This window comes from Meriones unguiculatus, chromosome 18 (genome assembly GCF_030254825.1).
Source record: "Meriones unguiculatus strain TT.TT164.6M chromosome 18, Bangor_MerUng_6.1, whole genome shotgun sequence".
NCBI lineage: Eukaryota > Metazoa > Chordata > Mammalia > Rodentia > Muridae > Meriones > Meriones unguiculatus.
In genome coordinates this window covers 20,289,497-20,316,796 of record NC_083365.1, presented here as the reverse complement: position 1 = coordinate 20,316,796, position 27,300 = coordinate 20,289,497, and the positions used below count along the sequence as shown (strand labels likewise).

At 45.3% G+C, this 27,300-nt stretch overlaps 1 protein-coding gene across 1 annotated transcript in view; it reads left to right on the top strand.

The window, feature by feature from the left end:
* The window catches only part of Wdr76 (WD repeat domain 76), a 37,292-nt gene that overhangs the window by 1,551 nt on the left and 8,441 nt on the right, over positions 1-27,300 (top strand). Inside the window, exons 2-9 of the mRNA XM_060371882.1 lie at positions 2,196-2,579; positions 12,876-12,968; positions 14,204-14,259; positions 18,529-18,649; positions 19,865-19,966; positions 20,065-20,108; positions 21,007-21,160; positions 23,341-23,496. Coding sequence (XP_060227865.1) covers positions 2,424-2,579; positions 12,876-12,968; positions 14,204-14,259; positions 18,529-18,649; positions 19,865-19,966; positions 20,065-20,108; positions 21,007-21,160; positions 23,341-23,496 — 882 coding nt within the window. The 5' untranslated portion in view covers positions 2,196-2,423. The remainder of the gene's footprint in view (positions 1-2,195; positions 2,580-12,875; positions 12,969-14,203; positions 14,260-18,528; positions 18,650-19,864; positions 19,967-20,064; positions 20,109-21,006; positions 21,161-23,340; positions 23,497-27,300) is intronic.

The following is a 27,300-nucleotide window of genomic DNA, read 5'->3' as shown; positions in this document are numbered from 1 at the left end:
TGCCTAGGTGGCTGAGGACAACTTTGAAATCCTGATCCATCTGTCTCTACCTCTTGAGTCTGATGACAGGCATGGGTCATCATGCTTAGCTGCTCCCCTTATTAAGATTTTAAAAAGTACAGTAGTGGTGAGGTGCAATTTTCTGGTAGCGGTATTGCAAGAAAGAGGGCAGAAGTGAAGGCTGAGTGTTGAGTTGGTGTGTGTGTGGTGTGGGACAAGGAGAAAGGGTTGTGCATTTGTGTTACGTGCATGCCTGTGGAGGTCAGAGGCCAGTCTTGGAGGTCCTTCCTCAGGATCTGTCCACCTTTATAAAATTATTACCATTATTATTGATGTGTGTGTGCTTTGGTTCACATAGGAAGCTCAGAGGACAACAATGAGAATTCGCCTTTATGTGGGCTCTGGGAATAAAGTTACTAGGCTTGTGGCAAGCATCCTGTTGGGTCATCTTCCACGTTTTCGAGACAGTGTCTCCGGTACCTGGGCCTCTGTATTAGCCATAGCCGCGGAACTGCGCTGGTCTTGTTTGCCTCTGCTGGGATTATAACCCCGTCTTTTTAATTTGGGTGCTGGGGAATCAAACACAGGTCCCAAAGCAAACACTTTGCAGTTTTCCTAGGCTCTGCGTATTTATCTTGCAATATGTTATTATAGGTCTTTTCCAGGGTCATGCTACAAAGTTGTATGACCCTTACAAAGCAGCATGGAGTTTTTCTAACTAAAGAGCCAGTTTTTTTTTTTTTTGTTTGTTTGTTTGTTTTTTTGGTCTCTCCCCTCCCCCCATCTCCCAGAGCTGAGGACCGAACTCCGGGCCTGGTGAGCTAAATCCCCAACCCCGAGCAGTGTCCTTAACATTACAGGACCCAATGTAAGTGTTGATTAAGACCCTGGATCCCACAATCGGGAAGCTGAGGCAGTAGGATTACGAGGCTAGCCAGGACTACATAGAGAGATGCTGCATTAAAAACAAAAAAACCCCAAAACCCAGAACACAGCCGGGTAGATGGCTCACTGGGTAAGAGCATTGACCTGGCAAGCTTGAGGGAGTTCCGGGAAAAGCCCCGGCATTGAGGGGGTGGACACAGGCGGATCCTGGGAGCTTGTGGGTAAACTAGTCCAACTCAAAAGGTCAGCTGCAGGTTTGTGCAGGCGGGTGGACGGCCGAGGGATTCAGAAGAAAGAAGGCGCCCAAAAGGCGGACGGCACCCGGCGTAGCCTTTGATCCCAGCTTTGGGGAGGCAGAGGCAGGCGGATCTCTGTGAGATTGAGGTCAGCCTGGTCGGCAAGGTGAATTCCAGCACAGCCGAGGCTGTTAAACCTAGAAACAGTAAACGCACACACACAAAAAAAGGTTTTTGGCCCAGGTAGTCCAGGCCGGTCTTCCTTGGGGGCCGCGGAGGCGCCTCCCCCAGGCCCGCCCACATCACGCGAGGGCCGGTCTAATCTCCCCTTGTTCCAGCCAGAAGAGCTCCGCAGCTCAGAGGCGGAAAGATGTCTGCGGCCTGCGCCGAGGCCGAGGCGGGCCAGCAGTGTGCCCAGGTGCAGGTGAGACCCGACTCGGCCTGGGAGGCGTCTGCTAGACGCTGGCACCTGGCGCCAAAGAAAAGCCGTGGGCCCTGCCCATTTGTTTTTCTTTAAAGAAGATTAGGTCCTTAAGCGTTGACGAAAACTTCCTACCAACTCCAGGAGTAACTCCAGAAGTAGATTTGCCTTTAATCTCATCACTCTAGAGGCGGAAGCAGGTGGAACTCTATGAGTTCGAGGCCAACTTGGTCTGCATAGTGAGTTCTAGGCCAGCTAGTGCTGGGTAGTGAGATTCCCCCCCCCCCCCCCAAAAAAAAAGAAAACAACCCAAACCTGTATGATTGACTTGGGACTCTTTCCCCCTGGCTCCCTGCCTTTGCTTTGCAGGAGTTACTGTCAGCTTTAAGCAATTATAGCTAACCTGAGTCTGACCTTTGGCGTGCTCACGTCAATTACAGACTTAGGTAGAAGAAATTTGCCTTCAGTAATTTTATTCAGTTAAGTATTCAGATTTTGGAGGAGGGAAAAAGTTTACCAACAGGCTATCATTGTGAATCATGTTACTATGAAGGAGGAGTCAGATTTATTTACAAAGATCTGCTTAGTGTCTTGTAAGGAAGAACATGGGAGCTGGTATTCCTAACACTTTTTTCCTTTATTGCCTCAAATAGGTGAACGAATATAAAGAAAATGAAAATATTGCTTATACTTCTTTGAGACCAATACAGACTACAACTTTAGGGAAAACAGCTAAGGTTTATCTTTCCCCATTTTCACTCAGCAATTCCAAGCTAAGCCTATTTAAGTTGTCCGAATCCCCAGTGGAAAAGAGTTCTAGTAATGCAGTGTGTAAGAAGACCAGCCTGAAGAAAGCTTGCAGAACGGTTTTAACTCCAAAGATGAAGGCCTTATCCTCCAAGGCAGAATCCAGTCTGCTGAAACTGTCCTCGGAAGCTTATCCTCAGAGTACCAAGCTGGAGCACAGGAGCATGTCAGACTCAGAGCCTCTTGGTGTGGACATGGACAGCAGCGACGAGGACAGCGCCCCAGGACTGGTAAGACCTGACTTCTACTTCTCCTCTCAGTTTGAGATTACAAGTTCTGAAAGCTAAAGCAGTAAGGAATCGCCAGCAAAATGTTTTTATCATCTAATGTAAATTAAAAAAAAAATGTCTTGTATGTATATGCTTGTGTGTGTCTGCACATGGGTCTGTGTGCATGGATGTGCCCTGGCACCAGTGTGGAGCTCAGAGGAAGTAAAATCAGATTCTCAGGTATGACGCAGGCACCTTTACCTGATGAGTTGTCTGGAGAGCCTGTTTGTTTGTTTTTGTTTTGTTTTTTTCAAGACAGGGTTTCTCTGTGTAGCCCTGGCTGTCCTGGAATTCGCTCTGTAGACCAGGCTGGCCTCAAGCTCAGAGATCCACCTGCCTCTGCCTCCTAAATGCTGGGATTAAAGGCAAGTGCCTTTTTTGAGACAGGATCTTGTTAGCCACCATGTCTGGCTGGAAAATTAATTGAAAAGATTTTTTTGAGATCGGGTTTTACTATGTAGCAAAGGCTGGCCTGGAACTTGCTTTGTGATGGGAATGGACTCTTCCTCCCAAGTGCTGGAATTAAAAGCCTATACCACCTCACCTGGTTGTTTTAATAGTTTCTTCTTTCTTTTGATTTTTTGAGACATGGTTTCTCTGTGTAACCCTGAACTCACTGTGTAGACCAGGGTGGCCTTGAATTCACTGAGATCCGCCTGCCTCTTCTTTCTGGGTGATGGGATTAAAGGCCTACCCCCCCCCTCACGGCTTTTATAATTTCTTTACAGACAGCAATACTATTGGTCTGGGACTGCGCTTTGAGAAACTGTTGGATTAGATTATGTCTTAAACTAAGACTTGGATATATGAGCTTAACACAAAGCTGCTTTTTGCTTGGGTGTAATGAGCAAAAACTACAGCAGTAGAGATGTTTTAAGTAGTGTTATGAACGCCTAAAATAATTAAAAAAAGAAAAAAAGACAAAGTGTAAGATGCTGCATTTATTTATCTTTTTTTGTGGTGCTCGGAACGGCACCTAGAGGCTCCCAGTGCTAGGGAAAGCACTGTACTAATGACAGGCTTCCAGCCCCCTTTTTCACTTTGTTTTGAGGCAGGGTCTTACTAAGTTGCCCAGGTTGGCTACAGAACTCTCGATCCTTTTGTGTGTATGTATTAGCTGGGATTACAGCCCTGTAACACCGGGCCTGGCTAAGATAACGTTGTAATCACACAGTTCACTAGTTTTTCCCTTTCCATGAGCAGCGCTATCTAAGGTTTCTGCGTGTTACACAAGCTCTGAGCATCAAGCATCATCTTTCTGGAGTAGGGTGACTAAAGCTTTGCCAGGCTTTAGAAGAATTTAGTCTCCAGTTTCTTCCCCTCCCCCATATTATCTAGAATAGCCTTGGACTGCAAGTATAGAATTTTGTTTTGTTTTCTGGGAAAATTTGTTAAAGTAACTTTTATTCACTTGAGTAGTTGTCAGCTTGAGGCTTACTGCCTCCGTCTGCTAAGCCAGGCCTAGTCCTGGAATCTTCTAGCCTCGGTACAATCTACCCTAGGCTTAGAATGTTTTGAGCCTCTGAGATTTTATTTATTTATTTATTTATTTATTTTACATATGAGTGCTCTATTTTGCATATACATCTGCATGACAGAAGAGGGCACCGAATCTCATTATAGATGGTTGTAAGCCACCATGTGGTTGCTGGGAATTGAACTCAGGACCTCCGGAAGAGCAGACAGTGCTCTTAACCTCTGAGCCATCTCTCCAGCCCCGAGCCTCTGAGATTTACTGCTGAATAAGCTCACTCTTTTTTAGCTCTTCCTGAACTCTGGCTGGCTGGTTCAAACTCCTCGGCCAAGCTGGCTGATTCCAACTGGCTTTTCTCGACTTCTGACTGAATTGCTCTGCTTGGCCTCATACTAACTTTGGCTATCTAGTCTAATCTTCTGATTCTTGCTCATTCTCTGGCTTGTTCTGTCTTCACCTATGTCTAGCTTGTTCTCTCTCTGCAACCTGTCTCTGTAAACTGTTGTGGTAAAACTGCTTCCTCCTTCTCTCTCTCAGAGCTGCTCTCTTAAGTCCTCTTTTTCCTATCTCTTCTGGTGAGAGTTGGGCATTTCCTATCTCTGGCTAATGCTGTCATATCTTTCTCTGATTTGTCATTTTGTCTGCCTCTCAATTAGATATCACTTTCAAACATGGGTGCTTCCTTCTACAAACTGACTTTATCTTTATTGTTTGGCATTGAGGGTGTGTCTGCATTCCAGCCAGAGTAGACATGTTGGTGGATTAAAAATCCCTCTACAAAAATTTGTGACTTTTGTTTTCCAGCCTTTCTACATTCTATTAAATATTTCACCTTATAAAGAATTGGCCACCTCTTCTCTCTTCTTGCCATTCTTCCAGCAGGATTTCATTTAGTAGCTCAGGCTAGCCTGGAACTCGCTGTGTAGCCCAGGCTATTCTCAAACTTCAAAATGATTCTCTTGGCCCCAAGCATGACTTTATAAGGAATTTCTTGGCCTGGGGGATAAATAGCTCAGCTGTGGAATGCTTGCCTAGCAAATGAGAGGCATCAGGTAACAAAATAAAATAAAATTAAAAACAACAAATCCTAAAACCAATACAAATGATCCGAAGTTTGGTTTGATGGTTGTAAGCCACCATGTGGTTACTGAGAATTGAACTCAGGACCTCTGGAAGAAGAACCAGTGCTCTTAACCCCTGAGCCATCTCTCCAGCCCTCAGGTCCCTCCACTTTCAAGATAGAAGGAGGAAGACTGATGCAAGTTCAGTGTTGGTCTGGTCTACATAGTGAGCCCTAGACCAGCCAGCACTACAATTGAGATTCAAAAAACAAAAAAAGCTCAACCTCAGGAAAAATTTCTCTGTGGCTGGTGATACTGCTCAAGGGGCTAAGGGTGAGTTTGCTCCCCAGGGCTTACAATTGGGAAAGAGAGCTGACTCCTGAAAGTTATACCCTGAGACTTCCACATGTAAGCGCGCGCACACACACACACACACACACACACAAATAAATGAATGTAATAAATGAATGCAATAAAAAGACCCTCTCAGCAGCTGAGTATTTATCTGTTTGTTTATTTTAGAGGCAGGTCTTATGTATTATTCCAGATTCAGACCTCCCCTCTTTTTTTTTTTTTTTTTTGAAATCATTTAGTTTTATTTTATGTACATTGGTGTTTTGCTTGCATGTGTGTCTGTGTGTGGGTGTTGGGTTCTCTGGAACTGGAGTTAGAGACAGTTGTGAGCTGCCATATGAGTGCTGGGATTTGAACCTGGGTCCTGTGGAAGAGCAGCCAATGGTCTTAACTGCTGAGCCATTTTTTTTTTCCAGCCCCTCAGCCCCATTTTGAAGCCAAGGATGATGTTTAGTTGCTGAGGCGTCTCTCCAGCATACTTTGGTCCTCTGGCCTGTATCTCCTCGGGCTGAGCTCATGCCTGGCTTATGTTGTCTGAGCGTTGAGCCCAGGGCTCATGCCGCGTGAACACTCCATCAACAGAGCTACAGTTTTAGTTCCTAGTTTTTGTTTTTGTTTATTATTTATTTATTTTTGTTTTTCAGCTCAGGGTCTCTCTGTGTAGCCTTGGATGTCCTGGAACTCACTCTGTAGACTAGGCTGGCCTTAAACTCTGGGATCCACCTCCCTGAGGGCTAGAATTAAAGCTACCATGTCTATTATGTTTTTGTTTTTTAAAATTAAATTTTTTTTAGAGCTGGGTGGTGGTGGGGAACACCTTTCATTTTAGCACTTGGGAGATAGAGGTAGGTGAATCTATGAGTTCGAGGCCAGCCTGATCTACAGAGTTCCAGAACAGTAAGGGTTACATAGAAAAACCTTGTCTTGAAAACAAAAACAAAAACAAAACAAAAAAAAAATTGGAGCTAGGTCTCAGATAGCACAGGCTGGCCTCACGCTCCTTGAGGTTGATCTTTGTGAGTTGGAGGCCAGGACATCTCAAAAAACAAGCAAGCACCCCACACTCTGGTTTAGCTGAGGATGACTCTGAAACTGATTTTCCTGCCTCTTCCTCCTAGTGTTGGGATTATTATAAGCGTGTGTCACCACACCCTGGCTGCAGGTGACATTTTAAAAAGTTTTCAGTAACCCCAAGTTAAAGAAAAGCTTGCAGACGAGAGACTAACTCGGGAGGCTGAGGCAGGAGGATGACCAGTTTCAGGCTGGCCTGGCCGTGGGTCTAGGCAATTAGTGTGTGTCACTTAGTTCATCCTCGTGTTAAGGAGAAACTGATCTTCACACAGTTGGGTTACTGTGCACAGCACTGTTAGGATCCCAGCAGTTTTCATGGCGTCTCCTTTCGCTGTTCCATTACCCCGGCCACGGTTAGGTCTTTCTTGGCCATGCCTCTGCTCTGTGACAGTTCCTCAGTCTGTCCTGAACACTTGGAAGACCCTGCGCAGTTATTCTGGATAACGTCTCTCAATCCGAGGTGCCTAGGGTTTTCTCGAGGTTAGGTTGTGATTCTTCTTTCTCTCTGTTGATGCGGTGTCTTGGGACGGCAGGCTTGCACGTCTATTACTGGTTCTTTTTTTGACAGGGCTTTATTGCCCGTGGAATCTCGTGCGCGGCCACGCTACTTCCGGTTCGGCCCCTTCCGGGAAGCCACAGTCACAATGGGCCCCGGGAAAAACATACTTGCGAACCCGCCGAAAACAAAGAGTCCCACGGGTGTCCGTGTCGCTCGTGGGGAGAGGGCGGGGTCATCCAGCCCACAGCAGGACCCTTGGGAGGAAGGCGTGTCCTGCGCAGTGCTGTCCTTGTGGTCTGGTTTTGGTTTTTCTGTGACAGGGTTTCCCTGTGTAGCCTTGGCCGTCCTGGACGCGCTTTTGTAGATGAGGCTGGCCTTGAACTCACAGAGATCCCCTGCCTCTGCCTCCTGAGTACCGGGCTTACAGCCGCCCGGCATTGTTTTTGATTTTTTTAAAACATAGGATTTCTCAGCTCAAGCTGGCCTAGAACTCAGTATGTAGCCTCAGACTCTTGTCAGTTCTCCTGCTTCAGCACCCGAGTACTGGCATTACAGAGTGAGCTACGGTGCCTGATATATTCAGGCTTTTCATAATCTGGAAAGACCCCACAGAAGCTCCTGTGCCCTCAGTAATTATGAAGTAATCCCTGACTTGTTTCAGGATTCCCCATGTCTCCTGAGATGTCTCAGGCCTCGGATGTGCTGCAGGAGGCTGTGATTTCACTTTCCCGTGCATCTGAGATTTCCGTTGCCACGGGAGAAAATGTCCTGTGTGGACAGGAAGTTAGTTAGTGAGAGCCTGGGGGTGGTAGCCCCAACTATAATCCCAGCATTCCAGGAAGCTGACACAGGAGGAATGGGAAGCTAGCCTGGGCTAAAGAGTGAGCCTCTCTCTTTAAAGTGCCCCCTCCAAGGGGTGAAGGTGGTATTTTGTGAGAGCCAGCATAGAAATCACTTCATGTAAGTTCACTCACCTTAAAATTTCTACTCGTGTACCTGCATGCATGTAGGCCATGGGTGCTGGTGTCTGAGGATCCCGGAGGGTGTGAGGTCTCCCGGAGCTGGAGTTCCCAGCAGTTCTGAGCTGCTCTGTGTGGATGCTTGGGAACTAAGCTGATGACCTTTGGAAGAGTAGCAAGTGCAGTGCCCCTAACTGCTAAGCGATCCTGCAGCCTAGTTTAAAAAATAGAAAAGAAAAATAATTTTTAAAAAGTTCAGGTTAGACTATGTAGTAACGGGTTTTAACATTCATATCATCAAACATAGTTATTATACATCGTCCTCATTCCCCTCTCCTGTTCTCCCTCATGTCTGCCCCGACACAGCTGTTTTCTTTCTTTCTTTTTTTTTTTTGGCAGTTACTTTCCCTCTGCTTCTGCGTTCTCATTGAATTGATTCCATTATCCTGGCTAGTCTCTCTCTCTCTCTCTCCCTCTCTCTTTTCAAGACAGGGTTTCTCTGTGTAGCCTTAGCCTTAGTTATCCTGGACTCGTTTTGTAGACCAGGCTGGCCTTAAACTCAAAGGGATCTGCCTGCCGCTGCCTCCGTGAGTGCTGGGATTAAAGGTGTGTGCCACCATGCCCAGCTTATTTACCATCTCCTGAAAGATGTTTTTCTCTCCTCTCATGATCCCCTTTCTAGTTTTGTGACCTAGTAACTCACCTGTGTGTGTCCCTGTGCTGTGCATGTGTGTGAAGGTGCTCTCACCACGTGGTTGTGTGTGGGGGCTGAGTAACCTCTTTGTATTTGTTTATTTTGAAGACAGAATCTCTTGCTGAACCTAAAACTCAGCTGCTTGGTTAGCCTGGCTGGCCAGTGAGCCTCCCCGGGTCTGCGAGTCTCCACGGTGGGGGGGGCAGGTGGGGGTTGTGTTAAGGACTGTGCTGTGGTGCCTGACTGTGTGGTGCTGGGGTCTGAACTGAGGTCCTCATGCTTCCGTAGCCACCCCTATACCCACTAAGTCATGTCTAGTCCTCAGATACTTTTGACTTTAGTTGTACAAGACCATCCTTAGAGCCAGGCCGCTCTCGCTCTGAAGCATTCAGCTGCACCTGCCTGAAAGAGAGACTCCCAGCTGACCCTGCTGGCCGTTCAGTCACAGCCCCTTCCAGTCGCCTGCTGTGTGCAGCCTTACCTGCGAGGCTTCTGGGAGAAGGGCTCTGGGAGGGGCCCACCTGTTGGGTAAAGGCAGGGGAGCATGCACTCCTGTCAGTAACTGCCCCCCCCCCCCCCGCCTTGCCCTGGAAGGAAGCCCAGTAAACTCACTGCTTCCCAGAATGAACTGTGGTGGGATTTGGGTAAATGTTTGTAAAATAACATAAAACCCTTTTTTTCCCCTGTTACTCCTTCTAGCTCCCAAATGATTGGCACAGAGCTATTAGATTCATTAATAAGCTTTAGAGCTCCACAGCTGGGCAGGGGTTCATCTCTGATGCTAGTCTGGCTACTTCCCAGCCATGTGGCCTGCTTGTCCTCTCAGTCTCGCCTTGGCCCTCTGCAGGATCTCTCTGTCCTCATGGCAGACTCCTCCTCAACCTTCTTCCTTTTCTTCCTCCTCTGAGGCTGTTGACTGGCCTCTGTGAAGTCCCGCCTCCTCTCCTCTCTGAATAGCTGATTAGTGTTTTTATTAACCAGTCAGGGTTAATTGGGAAGCAGTGTTTACACAACCTTGAGACAGGAAATCCTTCAACGATCATGACAGAATTTTAGCAACAGTGATGTAGATTAAGTTTTTTTCCTTTCAGATGGATTTACTGTTAGTGTGTGAGTGTTTTGCCTGCATGCATGTATGTGCACCACGTGCGTGCTTGGTGCCTGTGGAAGTCAGAAGAGGGTGCTCAGGTCCTCTGGAATTGTTTCACACATAGGTTGAGCCACCACGTAGGGGCCAAGTACTGAACTCAGGACGTCTGCATCAGCAGCAAGTGATCTTAACCACCGTGGCCTCTTCATCTTACACTCTTTAATTGTGTGAATGGGTGAGTGTAGGGGTGGAGCATGTGCCCTAGGAGGCTAGACGACTTGAGATTTCCTGGAGCTAGAGACCCCCATGAACCTCCTGACAAGGGTGTTGAGGTCCCAACTCAGGTCCTCTGCAAGAGCAGTGAGGCCAGAGGACAACTTATGGGAGCTGGTTTGCTTTCTACCTGTGGGACTCTGACTCAGTTAGGCTTGGTAGGCAGGAGGATCCAAAGTTAAAGGTCACTCTTGGCCATACACTAGGTTCAAGCCCAGCCTGGGATTCCTGGAACCCTGTCTTGGGCAGGAGGGATGGCTCAGCGGTAAAAACACTTTCTTTTTCTGGAGGACCCAGGTTCAATTTCCAGCACCCACATGGCAGCTCACACTTGTCTGTAACTCCATTTTCAGGACTTCTGACACCATCACACAGATACACATATAGGTAAAACACTAATGAACATAAAACAAAAATAATGTGTATATTATTTTGTATATATATATTTTATATATATATTAAAAAAGAAACCATGTCTCAACAAAACCAGACAAGGTGACAAATACAAACATTCCAGTTTCACTTTGAGAAGATTATTTATTATGGCCAAAGCAATAAGTGCTCATATGTGTTAAGTAAGATAATCTCACACGTGTGTGTGTGTGTGTGTGTGTGTGTACATACATACATAATTTGATTTTGTTTTTGTTTTCTTGAGACTGTGTTTCTCTGTGTCATGCTGTCTGTCCTGGAACTCAGTCCTCAAACTCCAAGATCCACCTGCCTCCCCTGGGATCAAAGGCATCCACCACTACTCAGCTCACAGAATTCTAAGTTTTTTTTCTTTTGGCTTTTTGAGACAGGGTTTCCCTGTGTAGCCTTGCCTGGCCTGGACTTGCTCTGTAGACCAGGCTGGCCTTGAAGTCAGAGATCCACCTGCTTCTGCCGCCTGAGTGCTGGGATCACAGGTGTGCGACACTGCACCTGGTTCGTGATTCTATTTTTAAGCACAGACGTTTATTTCCCGCTTCCCATGTCCTTTAAAAATTTGGCCCAGTGAAGCGGCTCAGTAGGTAAGGGTACTATTTGCTAAGGTGATAACCAGGACTCTGTCAAGCTGTCTTCTGACCTTCAGGTGTGCATACCTGAACACATGCATACACACAATAAAAGCATTTAAAGATGTGATAATGATAGTAAACCCCTCAATCCTCATACTGAACCCCGATCTAGGTAAACTAGATCTTAAGGATAGCTTAGACTCGGTGCTTAAAATCTTCACATTGATTAAGTCATTTGTTTGTGGAGGGGAAGGTGGGGGGAGCAGCTGTACATGCTTGCCGAGGTCTGTGTGTGGTCAGAGGACAGCTTGCTGGAGATGGTTTCCCTTCCACCATCTGGGTCCCAGGAACTGAACTCGGCTCACCAGGCTTGGTGGCAGGTGCTTTTGTTTTGACTGCTGAGCTATCTAGCCCTCCTGATTTTTGTTTTTGAGAAAAAGTTTCATGAAGCCCAGGCTGACTTTGAACTCCTGATTCTCTTACCAGGATCTCAGGCGTGTGTCACTACGCCTGGCTTTCCTGTGGTGTTCGGATTGGATCCAGGGCCTGGAATGTGCTAAATACTTGCCTTTCCCACTGAGCTAATCTTCCTAGGGCCTGATCTCTCTGTAGAAATGTCTCCATTTCTTGTTTCTGGAGACAGGGTCTCCTATCCTAGGCTGGGCTTGAATCTGGTATGTGACTGAGAGTAACCATGAGCATCTGGTCTTCTTGTCTCTACTTCCCAAGTGCTAAGATTATGCTTAGCTTTTTGCAGTGCATGGGACTGAACCCAAGACTTTGTTCTAGACAAGCAAAGTTCTAGATAAAGTGAGCTCTGTTTTAGCCGGTGTTGCCCTCTATCTCACAATCCCACTACATTCTCTTCCCGAGGAATTGCGATCAGAAGGCTGGAGAGATGGCTCAGAGGTTAAGAGCACTGGCTGCTCTTCCAGAGGTCCTGAGCTCAATTCCCAGCACCCACATGGTGGCTCACAGGGTGCCCTCTTCTGCCCTGCAGGCGTACATGCAGACACAATATTGTACACATAATCAATCAATAAATCCTAAAAAAAAAAACCAAAAATAACCAAAAAAGCCCAGCTAGCTCAGAATGTTTTGTGTGTGGCGTGGCTTATACAGATGTGTGTCCAGGTTCCGTGTATCTTTGTGTGGGGGTCAGAAGCTAACATTGGATGGCTCTCCCTATAGCCCTTCACCTTACTTTTCGAGACAAGGTCTCACTGAACGTGGAGCTCACTGATGTCTACACCGGTTGCCACTGAGCCCCAGGAATCCTCCTGTCTTTGCCATCCAGGGCTGGGACTGCATATATTTATTCACGTGGGTGTGTTTAATTTATTATACAAATAACTTTTGTTTGCTAGGGAATAGTTTGCTATAAGGACAGGGCATATTAGCTTACCTTTTTTTTTTCCTTGAGACATAGGCCCTAGCTGTCCTGGAACTCACAGTGTAGACACACTTGGTCTCCAACTCAGAGAGCTGTCGGCCTCTGCCTCAAGTGCTGGGACCGAAGGTGCGTGTCACCGTGCCAGGCAGGCTGCTTAGTTTTTAACTGGAAAGCCATACAGTTGTCCCAAACTCAGGTTCTCTTACTATCCAGTCCAGCAAAGATTATGGGCTGTTTGTTAGGATGACATGAAGTAATCAGCGTCTGTGTGCGCTGTGAAGGGAGGTGTCTGGGCAGAGAGTGAAGTATCTGCTTTTGTGTGTTGCTCTTGCTATTAATGTGTGAAGTAACAGATTTTGTTTTTTTTTGGGGGGGATGCATTTTCTAGGATGACTTTTCAACATTGTCACCTTACGAGAGGAAGAGATTGAAGAACATCAGAGAAAATGCAAACTTTTTTGCCTCCCTTCAGTTATCAGAGGTATGTATGAGGTTTGTAACGAAAACCAAGATGAGGTAACTAGATGATGATTTTCCATAGTGTCAAATGAGGGAAGGCAGAATTCAAGCAACGTTTGACATAAGGTCCATAGGTTTGTGGTCATTGTCCTCTTCCTCTTCCTTTGGGAGTCTCCCTGGAACTCACCGTGTAGACGGGCTGGTTTTGAATTTACAGACATGTCTGCCCCTGCCTCCTGAGTGCTGGGCTTAAAGGCATGCCCCACCATGCTCAGCTGCTTGTTTTTCTTTGTATGTCCTGGTAAGACACTTTTGTGAGCCTGCTTGCTGCAAGCTTTACTGCCTGAACTTGAGAAGTGGAGGCTGTACGATAGTATTTCAAGGTCCTCCCTTGGCTACACAAGTCTGAGGCCAGCCTGGGTTACATGGAGTCCTACTTCAAAAAAACAGGAGCAAAAGCTTCCAGAGCACTTCAGAAAATTACATTAGCCAAGAGGATCCCAGTGGGGTTTACTATTTAATTCTTTGAAAGGAGACTGTGAGGGTTGAATCTGAGGAGTCATGTGCATGGCTCTCAGCTGCATGCTATGGTACATGTTGTGGAGGTCAGAGGTCAGCTTTCAGAAGTCAGTCCCATCCTGTACCCATATGGGTCCCGGAGACTGACCTCAGGTCACCAGGCTTGGCAAATGTTTTTATGGATAAAGCCATTTCACTGGCTCTTTTTTTTTTTTTTTTTTTTTTTTGTTGTTTGTTTTGTTTTGTTGTTTTTTTGAGACAGTCTTGCTATGTAGCCAGACTGGCCTTGAACTTATCACATTTGTCTTACTTGAGCCTCCTGAATGTTGGGATTATAGAGAGGTGTGAGCCACCTCACTTTGCTTATTAGTTTTTTTCAAGTTCTTTTTACAGTGTTGTGAATGATGCCGAGCTGGTGCAGGCTGGGCAAATGCTGTGCTACTGAGCCATACTGCCTGCCCTGTAATAGTATGTTTGATTAAATACTGTTTTTAATCATATAAACTGATAAACAGCTTGCTTGGCTCAAGGTACCAGAATGCCAGTATATTAGATGGTGTTACATACTTGCTTTTATTATTGATGTATTTATCTACTACGGAGAATAAGTATCACATCATAAAAATCCGTATTTCCTAAATCTAGATAGAGGTAGTAGATACTTAATATTTTAATGGATAAACAATGTAGTTATATGATAGCATTTTTATGTGCATATATATTTTGTGTGCTTTTCAGTCAGCTGCAAGGCTCCGTGGAATGATAAAGAAGAGACAGCCACCTGAGTCAAAGAGGTAAAAAAAAAAATGTGCTTAACATTGGCTAGACCTTGATAATTTGCTGAGGATTTTAAATCTGAGTCAGGGTATCCCAGGCTTGCCTCAAGCTAGCTTCTTACTGACTTCCACGTCTCAAGTGCTGGCATAGTGGGTATATGGCACCACGCCTACCTTGCACATATTTTACTGTTAGCAGAGATTGGTGACTTCTTCTAAGTCTGAAGGTTTTGGCACGTAAGTGTTGTAAAGGCAGGGGTATCAGGTTGGGAGTACGGCAGTTGTAGAATACAGAGAACAGAACCTTTGGGATTGAACAGATCTTGGGCTGCAGCAATGGCTGAGTAGTTAAAAGCACTTCCAGAGGACCTGGGTCTGGTTCCCAGCACCCTCAGGGGAGCTTTCGGCTGTTTGAAACTTAGTTCCCGGGTTTTTAATGCTCTCTGCTGGCCTCTGAGGACTCCGGCATACATGTGCATATAAACTCACACAGGCACTCACACGTATGTATTAAAAAGTAATAAATAGAATCTTAATTTGTTTTTGAGACAGGGTTTCTCTGTGTACCTCTGGCTGTCCTGGAACTTGCTCTGTAGACCACACAGAGATCTGCCTGTCTGCCTTCCCAGTGCTGGGATCAAAGGTTTGTGCTGTCATGCCTGGACCATAAATAAAATCTTTAAAACAGTTTAACAAGCTGGCCAGTGTTGTCACACACCAAACAGACAAACAAACAAACAACAAAAAACAACCAACCCAATAAAACAGAACAAAACCAAAAACAATTTAACAAGTGACTGGAGAGATGACTCAGTTATCTCTTGTTAAGAGCACTGACTGCTCTTCCAGAGGTCCCAGCACCCACACTGTGGCTGACAAGTGTCTGTAACTCCAGTTCCAGGGGACCTGACACCCTCAAAGAGACATACATCCAGGTAAAACACCGGTGTACATTTAGAAAATAGCTAACACATTTGACTTTAAGCTGGATGGTGGTGGTGGCGCATGCCTTCAATCCCAGGAGGCAGGCAGAGAGGCAGAGGCCGGCAGATCTCTGTGAGTTTGGGCCAGCCTGGTCTACAAAGACAATCCAGGACAAGCCAGTGCTGCACAGAGAACCCTGTTTTAAAAAACCAAATTTGACTTTAAGTATTTTCAATTCTGGCGATCAAACCTAGGCTTAGAGCCCGCCGTGCAAGTGCTTAACCATTGAACTATCCTCCCAGCTCCTGGCTCTTGACTTTTGATAATTCAACCACTTTGAGCTGTTGGACAGTTTATGTATATTTTCCTGCATTGGCATTATATGAATCCAGAGATTTGTTTGTTTGTTTAGAGACATGGTTTCAGCTGGGCTCGTTGGCACACACCTGTGATCCCAGCCCTTGCGAGGCAGAGGCAGACGGATCTCTGTGAGTTTGAGGCCAGCCTGATCTATAAAGCGAGTCTAGGGCAGTCAAGGCTACACAGAGAAACCCTGTCTTGAAAAAACAACAAACAAATAAACAAAAAAGAGAGATGGAAAATAGCCAGGATAAGATAATCAATTTATAAAGAAAGTAGAGAAGCAAGAGGAAATAACTGCAGGAAAAAAAGAAACAGCTAGGGTTTGGGGGACCAAAAAACAAAAAGTAGAGACAAGGTTTCTTTATGTAGCTCTGGCCATCCTGGAACACTATGTAGACCATGCTGTCCTTGAAATCAATGCAGCTGTCTCAGTGCTGGGATTAAAGCATGGACTGCCATGCTGGGGTTTTGTTTGTTTGGATGTTATTTTTTAATTGTGCTAGAAATTGATCTTAGAACATTAAGCATCACTGACACCAAGAGGTTTAACATTAAAAAAAAAAATTATTATTATTGGTTTTTTTTTTTTTTTTTTTAAGACAGGTTTGCTGTGTGTATTCCTGGTTGTCCTGGAACTCTCTGTAGACCAGACTGGCCTCCACTCAGATCCATCTGCCTCTGCCTCCTAAGTGCTGGGATTGACGGTGTTTGCCACCAGCTCACCCCGTACCTTAAGTTGGCATGGAACATGCCATGTGACACAGGCTGCCTTGAGCTTATGAAGAGACACTTATGCTCAGCCCCTTGCGCTGCTTCACCCAGCGTTTTGGTGCTTATAATATGATGCTATTTTCATGATTTTCTGAGATTGTCTTCTAAAATTTCATTACATTTTATTTTGTGTTTACGGGTGTGTATGAGACAGGGCTTGTCTGTGTAGCCTTGGCTGTCCTAGAACTCACAGGGCTCTGCCTGCCTCTGCTGCCCCAACTACTGGGATTACAGGCGCACGCCACCAGGCCCGGCTCCCCAAATTGTTCTTTTAGGTGAAGTCCCGCCATGTAGCCTAGGTTAGCCTGGATCTCGCAGTGCTGCTCAGACTGGCATCAAACTTGTGGTTCTCCTGCCTCCGAGTGGTCAGTGCTGGAATTACAGCACCTGCTGCCTGGTTTATAACGGCCAGGTTTTCACTATCGCCAAGAGTGCTTCCCTGAGCATTTCTGTTTTGCGAGGTGGCTGGGGTTGGAACCAGGGCCCTCACACGTGGAGGTTGTATGAACAGCGTGTAAGTTACTACACGTGCTTACTGATTATTTTTTAATACTGCTGGGGATGAGGTCTGGAACTTCATGTGTCTTAGGCATGTGCTCCACCACTGAGCTACACTACGAACCCTCTATGTTAGCTTTTGGAAGTAATGTAAGAGGCATCTCTTTCTTCAGCTTTCCTCCCCCTTTTCTTTGTTTATTCTTTTTTTGTTTTTGGACATTTTTTCTTCAGTGAGTCAGTGGGTGTGTATGTGTTTATGTATTTGCAAGTGTGCTTGATGGCCAGGGGCAAGGGCTTTCTCTCAGAGCTGTGTCCTGTCATATTTCATTCTTTTATAGTTGCATATTTTATTAGATGCCATTTTTCTTTCCTATTTTAATTAAAGAAAGTTATTTTAGACTTAGTTCCTTTATGTGTATGAATGTTTTGCCTGTGTGTATGTGTGTGCAGCACATACGTGTTTGGTGCCTGAGGAGATCAGGAAGGTTTGAGTCCCCTGGGGCTGAGTTACGGGTGGTTGTGAGCCGCCGTGTAGGTACTGGGAATTGAACCCAGGTCCTCTGCATGAATAAGTGCTCGTCACCACTGAGCCATTTCTCCAGCTCCATTTTCTTTTTTTCCTTGAGAGAGGGTCTCCTACAACTGGGAGGTGGTGGCCTATGCCTTTAATCATAGCCAGAACTTGGAATGCAGAGGCAGGTGGATCTCTGTGAGTTGGAGGCCAGCCTGGTCTACAAAGTAAGTTCCAGTCAGGCTTGCATAGAGAAACCCTGTCTTGGAAAAAAAAAAAAAATGGTGAGAGAGGGTTCAGTGTATCACAGGGTGTCCTGGAACTCACTATGTAGCTGAGGCTGGTTTTCAGACTGATGGAAATCCTCCTGTCTCTGTGTCTGAATTGCTGGGATTTTCAAGTATGAGCCACTATGCATGGCATTTTCCTTTTTGTTTGTTTGTTTATTTTATTTTTTTGAGGTAGAGTGTCTCTGTGTAGCCTTTCTCTGCCTCCTAAGTGCTGGGATTAAAGGTGTGCACCACCACCGCCTGGCACCGGGCATTATTCTATTAGTTACACATTATCCTATTCGCTATCCTTTGTGTAATGGCTCTCAGGTCATTGTCTCAGCCCTTTTTGGTTTAGGTTATTTTGAGACTCTCTTAAAATCAGTGCTGCCCGAGAGACGAGTGGTTAAGAACACATTACACCTGAAGAATACTCGGGTTTGATTTCCTGCTGTTACACTGGGAGGCTTACCACTATCTGTAGCTCCAGGGTTTCCAGCACCCTCTTCTGACCTGTGTGGGTACTGTATGTGTGTGCTTCACATACAAATAAGTACACTCCCCCTACACACACGCACACACGCACACCAGTGCAGCTGTGTGAATTTATCTATACAGTGTATGATTATACCTCTAGTACACATTCCTAGATGTGCATTCCTTAAAATTACCAAATATAGGACTAGTGAGCCGGCTAAGTGGTCAAGGGCACCCTGTTCCTCTCGGGGCCTGGGCTTGGTTCCCAGCGGCCACAGCAGTGACTCAGTGGCTGGTACTGTAACTCCAGTACCAGGTGAGTGACGCCGTCCGGCCTCCTTGGGCACCAATCACACACATCAGCTCATACAGGCACACACATACAGACACAGAAATAAATTTGAGAGTATTTACAAAGTTACCAAACACATTTTACTATCGGTGAGAAAACGTGAGTATTTCCTCCTCCTCTAGAAAGAGGCCTAAGAAGAAAGAAAGCGAGATCGGATGCCGCCGGTCCATGCGGTTGTTGAAAGTGGAGCCGTTGGGAATTTCCTCACCATCAGCAGAACCAGCATTAGAAGAGGAAGGAAGTGTAAGAAAAAGTGCAGATGCGATATATCTAGTGTAATCAAATACTGAACAACGTGAGGTATCTGAAAGTAGACTGGTGCTCCTTTGTTTTATTCAGTTTTATTGACTTAATGATTGGCTGTTGTTTGGCTTAATAAAGCTTTAGAGCTCTTAACTCCGGGTAATCTCTGTATTTCTGCAGGAAACCAGTTATAGACAAATCACTTGCTCTTCATGAGCTTCACTTTCCACATTTAAAAGACGGTGTGTGCTGGGTTGCGTTGTAAGCCCAGCGTTTGGGAGGCTAATGTAGGAGTGTCCCAAGTTTGAGGAGAGCTGGCTTTCTTAGTTCCAGGCTAGCCTGAGCTAAGACAGTAGGAGCGTGCCTGGAATAAAAAGGAAAGGAAATAGTAGAAGAGTGTTGTAAGGAGGAAATTAAATAGGACCCAGAGTTCTTTATATTAAGGGTTGGTAAGTAATTAATAAGTGGCAGCAATGACTAGTGACATATGAGCAGACTGATGAGGATTGGGCTGAGGAGCTGGTTCAGTGGGGCAAGTGTGGGTTCCCGGAACCCATGTAGAGCTGGGTGTGGCGCCATGATTTAATTCCATGGTGAGATGGGCAGCTGGCCTTGAGGATGGAGCAGCAAGCAGTGGAAGCGGGGACCAAGACTGTCCGACTTCTACATATATCTACATGTGTGATGTGTCTGTGCATGTTAATTTGCATGAACACATGTTCTGCAATACATCACATACACAAAATGAAAATGAAGAGGATCCATGATAAAGTTTTTTTTCCCCCCTCTCAAACTGGAACTCTTTACAGTCCAAGTAGTTCATGGTGACCTTGAGTTGCTGATCCTGCTTCTAGTTCCCAGTGCTGGGGTTAGGGGTGTAACCCACAGTGCTGCGTGTTATGCTGCCAGGCAAGCACTCTGTCTGCCAAGTGAGGTACATCTCAGGCCTTGGCATGAATTGTGGAAGAACTTTTTCCTAGGGTATCACTGTATGACTGAGGTGTCCTGAAACTCATGATCCCCCTGCCTCAGCCTCCTGGGTGCTGGGATTACAGGTGGTACCACAACGCACTGTCTGAGCAACCAGCCGTTTGAATGCCTATGATGTGCCGCAGATGATGTTGTAAGGAGAGTAGTGAAAATGGGGCAGAACCCCTGGACCTTCCTCACTTCCTATTCTAGGACAAACAACATTTTGCTTTTTCTTTTTGATAGCCTTTGTTACCTCCTGGACCCTTAGAAATGATTCCCGAAAACCAAGATGACAGCAGTGAACAGTTGAAAGCATCTTTGAAGACATGGGCAGAGATGAGCAGGGTATGGCTGGGGATGGCACACAGCTTTTAAAATCGCCTACTAAGCGAAGTCCGTGTATGCGTATTAACTTAGTCCTTTGGTCTTTTCCACTGTTGCAGACGAGTCATGAGAAGACCAAGAAGGGCCTCTCCAGCATTAAAAGGTAAGTTAGAATTCTTTGTTTCATACTTTTTGATATGCTTGCAGTAGAAAAGCTTTAAGGAATATGATTATAGGAAACCTCGCTAGTAGTGAAAACGTCATCCCTGGTGTTTCTGTGCATACATGCATATTAATGAATTTATCTACGTTTTTTTGAGACAGGCTCTCACATTATACTCTGGCTGGTCTCAAACTCACAGAGTTCTATCTGCCTTTGCCTCGTCTGAGTGCCGAGATTAGAGGTGTGTGTCACCACACCTGGCTCTGTGTCTTGTAAAGCATTTATCTTACTTGTATGAATGTTTGCCTGCATGTACATGAGGACACACTGCATGTATCTCTAGCCTAGAGGCCAGGAGAGAGTGCTGGATCCCTCGGGACCGATTGTGAGCTGCCGTGTGGGTGCTGGGAACCGAAACTGGGTCCCCTGGAAGAGTAGCAGCTGCCCTTAACCTCTGAGCCAGCTCTCCAGCCCCCTATTCTATATGTTTGAGGTTAAAGTATCACCAAGTTGTCCAGTTGTGAATCATTACACTCTGCCTCTTCCCTGCTTTTATACAGTTCAGGCTTCCTTCCTTTGCCTACGGAATAGTTCTAATCAGTGGGTGGATCGTCCTACCTCAGTTAATCAGGATAATTTTCCATAGACAAGCCAGCTAGATCTTAGAAAAGGCATAGTGCCTTTTTCATGGGTGTTTGTACATTTCCTAGAGTACACTTTTCCCCACTTTCATCATTAAAATTATTAAGGGTAATTTTATAACTGGAAAATAATTATCTTGGTTAATGTGGTTTCTTTGGTTGTCTGGAAGTTGAATATTGGCCAATATTTACTAACTGTCCCTTTTCTTTTTTAAGTTATTTTTGAAATTGTTTTACTTTTAACTTACCAATCTTAGCTACAAAGCCTGTTTAAGTGGCATGGTCGTCAGTGAAGCTACTGTTCGTAAAGTGACCAAAGGCGCCATCTCTTCTGTGGCCATCCACCCATCAGAAGTGAGAACCTTGGTAGCAGCAGGGGCCAAGTCTGGGCAAATCGGACTTTGGGATTTGGTAAGTTGATACTACCTTTTGGAAGGTTATCTAAAATTTGCCTGAAGGGAATGTCGTAAAGAGAATAGCCTAGAACATTTATTTATAAATGTTGTTGAGGTTTGTGGTCTTGTGCTTTATGATTCCAAATTTTAGAAATCTGGCAGAATTTAAATTTGTTTTACAGAGCGTTAACATTTTTAGCTTGAATATCTTTAGCCATCTGGACATAAATTATCTGGCAGGAGCCATTAAATATATATATGAAAACTCCATGAAAAGTCTAAGTTTTTAAATTATGTTCAAAATAGGGTCTGCTGTGATCTGAATTCTATGTTGAATTGTTTTTTAAGCTGTGTGGGTTTTTTGAAACAGTTACGTAGACCAGACAGGCCTTGAAATCACAGAGTTCTCCCTGTCTTTGCCTCAGGTTCTAGGATTGAAGGTGTGACACTGCCCCGCTGAAAGTTCTTTTTAATTTAAGAATTTATGTGTATTTTTAATTTAAGAATTTATATATATATTATATATAAGTATATATATATATACATATATAATTTTTTTGTATGTGTATGCGTATACTATATACCATGCCTAGTGCCTACAGAAGCCAGAAGAGGGTGTTGGGTCCCCTGGGACTGGAGTTACAGATGGTTGTGAGCTGACGTATGGGTGCTGGGAATTGACCTGAATTCTCTGGAAGAGTTCCTAACCACTGAGTCATCTCTCTCATCTGTTTTATTTTTAAAATTTTGTGTTTGTGTGTATATGTATACGTATCAGGACATTTGTGCAACTGTTCATGTGTGTCTAGAGATCAGAGGACAACCTACCGTGCTAGGGATTGAATCCAGGGCGTTTTGTGTACTAAGCAGGGACCTCCACCAACTGAGCTGCATCCTCAGCTCCCATTTGTTTGTGTATATGTAAGTGCAATTTCTGTATTTCTGAGACAGATCTCAGGTACTTGAGACTGGCCTGGAGCTCATGGTGGTGAATGACATGTTAGATATGTTTCCTCTCTCTCTCTCTCTCTCTCTCTCTCTATCTATCTATCTAAATAGAGCCCAGACTGTCCTCCCATCAGAGGCTCTTGCCGCCACCTCTCCAGTGCTGGGAACTGCAGTTTGTACCGCTCAGCCCAGCTTACTTCTTGCCTAAGCCCAAACCCAGGATTTTGTTAGGCAAGCACAAGCCTCTCACTAACTGAGCTTCATCCCCAGCCCCTCCATTTTAATTCAGTTAGAAAATCATTTTAGACATCAGTTTGGTGAACAAATCAAAAATAGGATGTAGTCTTATATGTGTTAAAATCAAAAGAAATTCCAGACTCATGTGTTTGGGAAAAAAAGGTTACTTGGCAAAAATAAAATAAAGGTCGGGATTATGGCTCAGTTGGTAGAGCATTTGCCTAGCACGCAGGAAGCTGAAACTAAAGGCATGAGCCACTCTGCCCAGCTGTGAAATAAGTCGTAGAAACAAAACAAAGAAGAAGAAACCAGTTTGATAGTTGCCAAAAGCTGGACATGTGATATCAGCGTGACTGGGTATTGTTAAATGGAATAATGGGAAGCAACAGATTTCAGTACAAAGTTGTTGGTTTGGGGCCTCTGTGCTCAGACGGTTTGGACACTGCTCAGGAGGCTGAGACAGGAGGACCATGTGAGCTGTGGGGGTAGTCCAGACAAGACACCGTCTTAAAAAGAAAGAAAGAGAGAGAAAGAGAAAGAAAGAAAGGAAAGGAAAGGAAAGAAAAAAGCCGGAGAGTTGACTCAGCAATCAAAACCAACTGCTGCTCTTACAGAGGGCCTTGCAGAGCTTAATTCCCAGCACCCCCGAGGTGCCTCATAACCGCCCGTAACTACGATCTCAGGGAATCTGTTACCCTCTTTTGACCTTGGAGGACATCAGGCAACCTAGTGCACATACATACTGCGGGCAAAACACGCATGCACATAAAAAAATGAAATAAAATTTTAAAAATATTTTAGCAAAAAAGTACGAGTTATTCAATACCAAGTGGTCATCTTTGAAGTCACAGACAGAAAAGGAATATCATATGAACTGAGCAGATTGTTTAGGAAGATACACACATGTGAAAGAAATAAGAGGCCATGAATGTGAGAGCAAGCAGGAAATGGAAGGGGTTGACAGAACTTTTCACTAGTTCGTCGTTTCCCTCACCCTCAACTTTCTTACAGAGCCAGCAGGGCGAAGATGGAGTGTATGCCTTCTGTCCTCACAGTCAGCCTGTCAGCTGCCTGTACTTCTCACCCAGCAATCCAGCTCACCTTCTGTCCCTGAGCTATGACGGCACACTGCGATGTGGGGACTTTGCCAGCGCCGTTTTTGAAGAGGTAAGTGCTAACGTGCTTACAGCCTGACGCTAGACGATGCTCTGGATGACTTCGTGCACTCCCCACAAGCGATCCACGTGTCTGTCAGAGTGAGAGAAGCGTGGCACACCTCAGGGTCAAGTCTCAGGCTGGTACCAGTTGTGTGACCTTCGTAAGTTCCTTAGCTTGTGTGCTCAGTTTCCTCAGTTAAGAAATGGAATAGTCACAGTGCGTTCCTTACAGAGCTGCCGTGAAAGCTAAATTGAATTAGTGTTCCTAAGTAAGTTCTCTATGTTGGTTTTTTTTTTTTTTTTTCTGAGGCAGGATCTCACTAAGAAGCCGGGACTGGCTTTGAACCAGTTGGTGAGCCGCCTGCCTGTGCCCCAGAATATCTGGCACTATAGTATGGGTACATGCCACCATACTCTTGTTATATTATTGTTTTATTTTGAAAAGCTGGGCAGTGGTGGCACATGCTGTTATTTCCAGTACTGGGGAGGCAGAGGCAGGCGGATCTCTGAGGTGGAGGCCAGCCTGGTCTTCAGAGGGAGTTCTAGGACAGTCGGGGCTTCACAGGGAAACCCTGTCTTGAAACACCAAAAAAAAAAAAAGGTACTGTTTCTAGCCTTAATCCTTTTACATAATTGTTTTGGAAAAAAAAATACTAGAATATATTTTTGTTTATAGGCACCCATTACATTATGAATACCCCAAATCTTTGCTCTATATCAATATATAAACAGCATAAATTGAAACAGGATTTTCTGTAGTTTTCCAGTTAAGATTTAACTTTTTTTTTTTCTTGTGCTAGAGATTGAATCTAAGGCTAAGGAGCATGCTAGATAGGAGTTCTAGTGAGCCAAACTCCATTTAAAAAAAAAAAAATCTCATATGTGTATCCTTGCTGGCCTAAAACTCCTTATGTAGACAGGAATGACCTTGACCCTTTGATCCTCTTGCCCCATCTCTCAAATGCTGTGATATGTAGGTGTACACTGTGATGCCTGGCTTATGCAGCGCTGAGGATCAAAACCAAGGATTTACCCACCCTGGTAAATACGCTGCCAACTGAGCCACACTCCCACCTCTGGCCTCCCAGCACAGGTTAACATAACGTGGATGGGGAAGAGATTCGGCTGTCTTGACCGGGCAGAGTCAGAGCTGACAGCAGATCTTAGTCATATTTTGTTCTCTGGCAAGAAACAGACACCAAAAGGGTTTTATTTTTGACCACCTCTCGAGGATAAAGCTTTTTCCCAGGTTGTTTAGCTCCTGCTAGTTAGATGAAATATGTGTCTGTGTGAGAATATTTGGAGTTTTAGCTCAGTGATACAGTGCTTGCCTAACATGGATATAACCCTGTGTTTCATTTCCAGCATGGCGGAAAAGGGAAAACAAACAAACAAACAAAAACAACAAAACAAAGAACTGTTGAAGGAATCTGGGCACTTAGACTTTTTGTGTTTTGAGACAGGATTTTTCCATGTAGTCCTGGCTGTCCTGGAATTCACTGTGTAGACCATGTTGGCCTTGAATTCATAGAGATCCTTCTGCCTCTGCCTCCTCGAGTGCTGGGATTAAAGCCCTAACTATTTTTAAAAGCATTTTAAAAGTAGTTCACTTGTTAAGGTGCTTGCCGTACAAACCCTGAGGACCTGAGTTCAGTCACCAGGATCCACACGAAAAACGGCTCTGCAGGGCCGGAGAGGTGGCTCAGTGGTTAAGAGCACCGGCTGCTCTTCCAGAGGGCCCGGGTTCAGTTCTCGGTGCCCATGTGGTGTCTCACAACCATCTGTACCTCCAGATGTTCCAAGACCTTTTGACACTCTCTTCTGACAACCTTGGACACCAAGCATGCATGTGGTATCCATACATACATGCAAGCAAAACCCCCAGACATAAAACTAAATAAGTCTTTGTTGTTGTTGTTTTGAGATAAAACAAAGCAAAACCCCTCTGTTCATGGTGGCATGCACTTCCCAGTGCCAGGGAAGCGGAGACAAACAGGGAGATCCCCGGGCCTTGGCCCCCAGCCCACCTAGCCTTTTTTTTTTTTTTGGTTCTTCACAGCTTGATGGAAGGCCCCTCCCTCCCTCCTCTCATCCCAGCCTCACCCTCAATCTTTGCTCTGGGAAGGGGAGGCCCCCCCCATGGGTACCAACTCACCCTTGACACGTCAAGTCTCAGCAAGACTAAGCGCATCCTCTCCCACTGAGGCTAGACAGGGCAGCCTAGCTAGGGGGTCCAAAGACAGGCAACAGAGTGGGAGATAGTCCCCACTCCAGTTGTTAGGGAACCCACATGAAGACCGAGCGGCACACCTGCTACATGTGTGCAGGGGCAGCCCAGCCTTCTTGATGAGCTCCAGGCAAATGAGAGACTGTCTCAGAAAACAAGATGGCAGCACATGAGCAAGGCCTCTACCTCCAGCATGTGCTCACGTGCGCATAAGCAGTTTAAAAAGTGCTTTAAAACAATTGCTCCGGTGACCACCATGGTATGGAAGGACTGTTGTTTCCCATTTGTTTTTACTCAGTTCCTGGATTATCTATTTTTATAAGCTGGGGAAGCTTTTCTTTTTGCTGTTTTGTTGTTGTTGTTGTTGTTAACTTAAATAATGAAGATAGTTAAATTTGTGTTTGTCCTTTTGAGGCAGAGCCTGGCCATGTACGGTAGGTTGGCCTAGTCTAAGTCTCCCAAGTTTACGATGACAGGCTCATGCTTCCAGGCCCCGTTTGCCATTACACACATCACTGTAGCGTACAACTTACCTCTCAGTGAAACCAGAATCATTTTCATCTTTTTTTTTTTTTCTTTGTTGGTGTTTTTGAGACAGGCTCTCACTATGTAGCTCTGGCTGTCCTGGAACTCACCATGAAGATCCACCTGCTTCTGCCTCACAAGTGAGGTGTGAGCCGCCATGCCCAGCTTTGAAAATGAAGCATTTTGATAGAGCTTTAACTGTCAAGAATTTAATCTGCGCTCGGGATGTAACTCAGTTGGTAAAGCCCCTACCCGGCAGGCGCAGGGCCTCGGTTTCCATCCAGAACCACATACACAGGCATAGTGGCCTGTGCGAGTAATCTCAGCACTTGAGAAGAGGGGTCAGGAGGAAGAGAAGTTAAGGTCCTCCTTAGCTATGTATCTTGAGATTGAGGCCAGCCTGGGCTACCTGGGGACCATCTTTCAAAAACAAACAAACAGACAAAAAACAAAATAAGAATTTTAATCTTTATTCTTCATCAACAATGGTTATACTTGAACATCCAGATGTGTACCTTAGACTTCACATGGATGCAAAACTACTTCTATTAGGGCTGGAGGGATGTCTCAGCAGTTCAGAGCACTGGCTGCTCTTCCAGAGGTCCTGTGTCCAATCCCCAGCAACCACGTGGTGCCCCACAACCATCTGTACAGGGATCTGATGCCGTCTTCTGACGTGCAGGTGTACGTGAAGACAGAGCACTCATGCACAAAATAAATCTTTAAAAAGATAATTATAGTTAGATGGAAGCCAGAGTCGTTTGTTTTTCTGGTAGGTTTCACAGAATAGATTTGGAACTGAGGGTTTTTCAGGTTTAAGAGTTTGGGATATAACCTGATGTGGACTGATGGGCCATTTGATTTGGACAAGCCTCCGTGTTTTCATTTTGCTTTGTATTTCCTGTGTGGATGACAAAACTGTCAATGACATTATTTGGTAAAGTGTCCCATAGCTCCCTTACTAGGGATTTTTTTATTCCCCCAAGACAGCGCTTTTTGGACTCACTTTGTAGACCAGGCTGGCCTCAAACTCACAGAGAACCACCTGCTGGGATTGTGTGC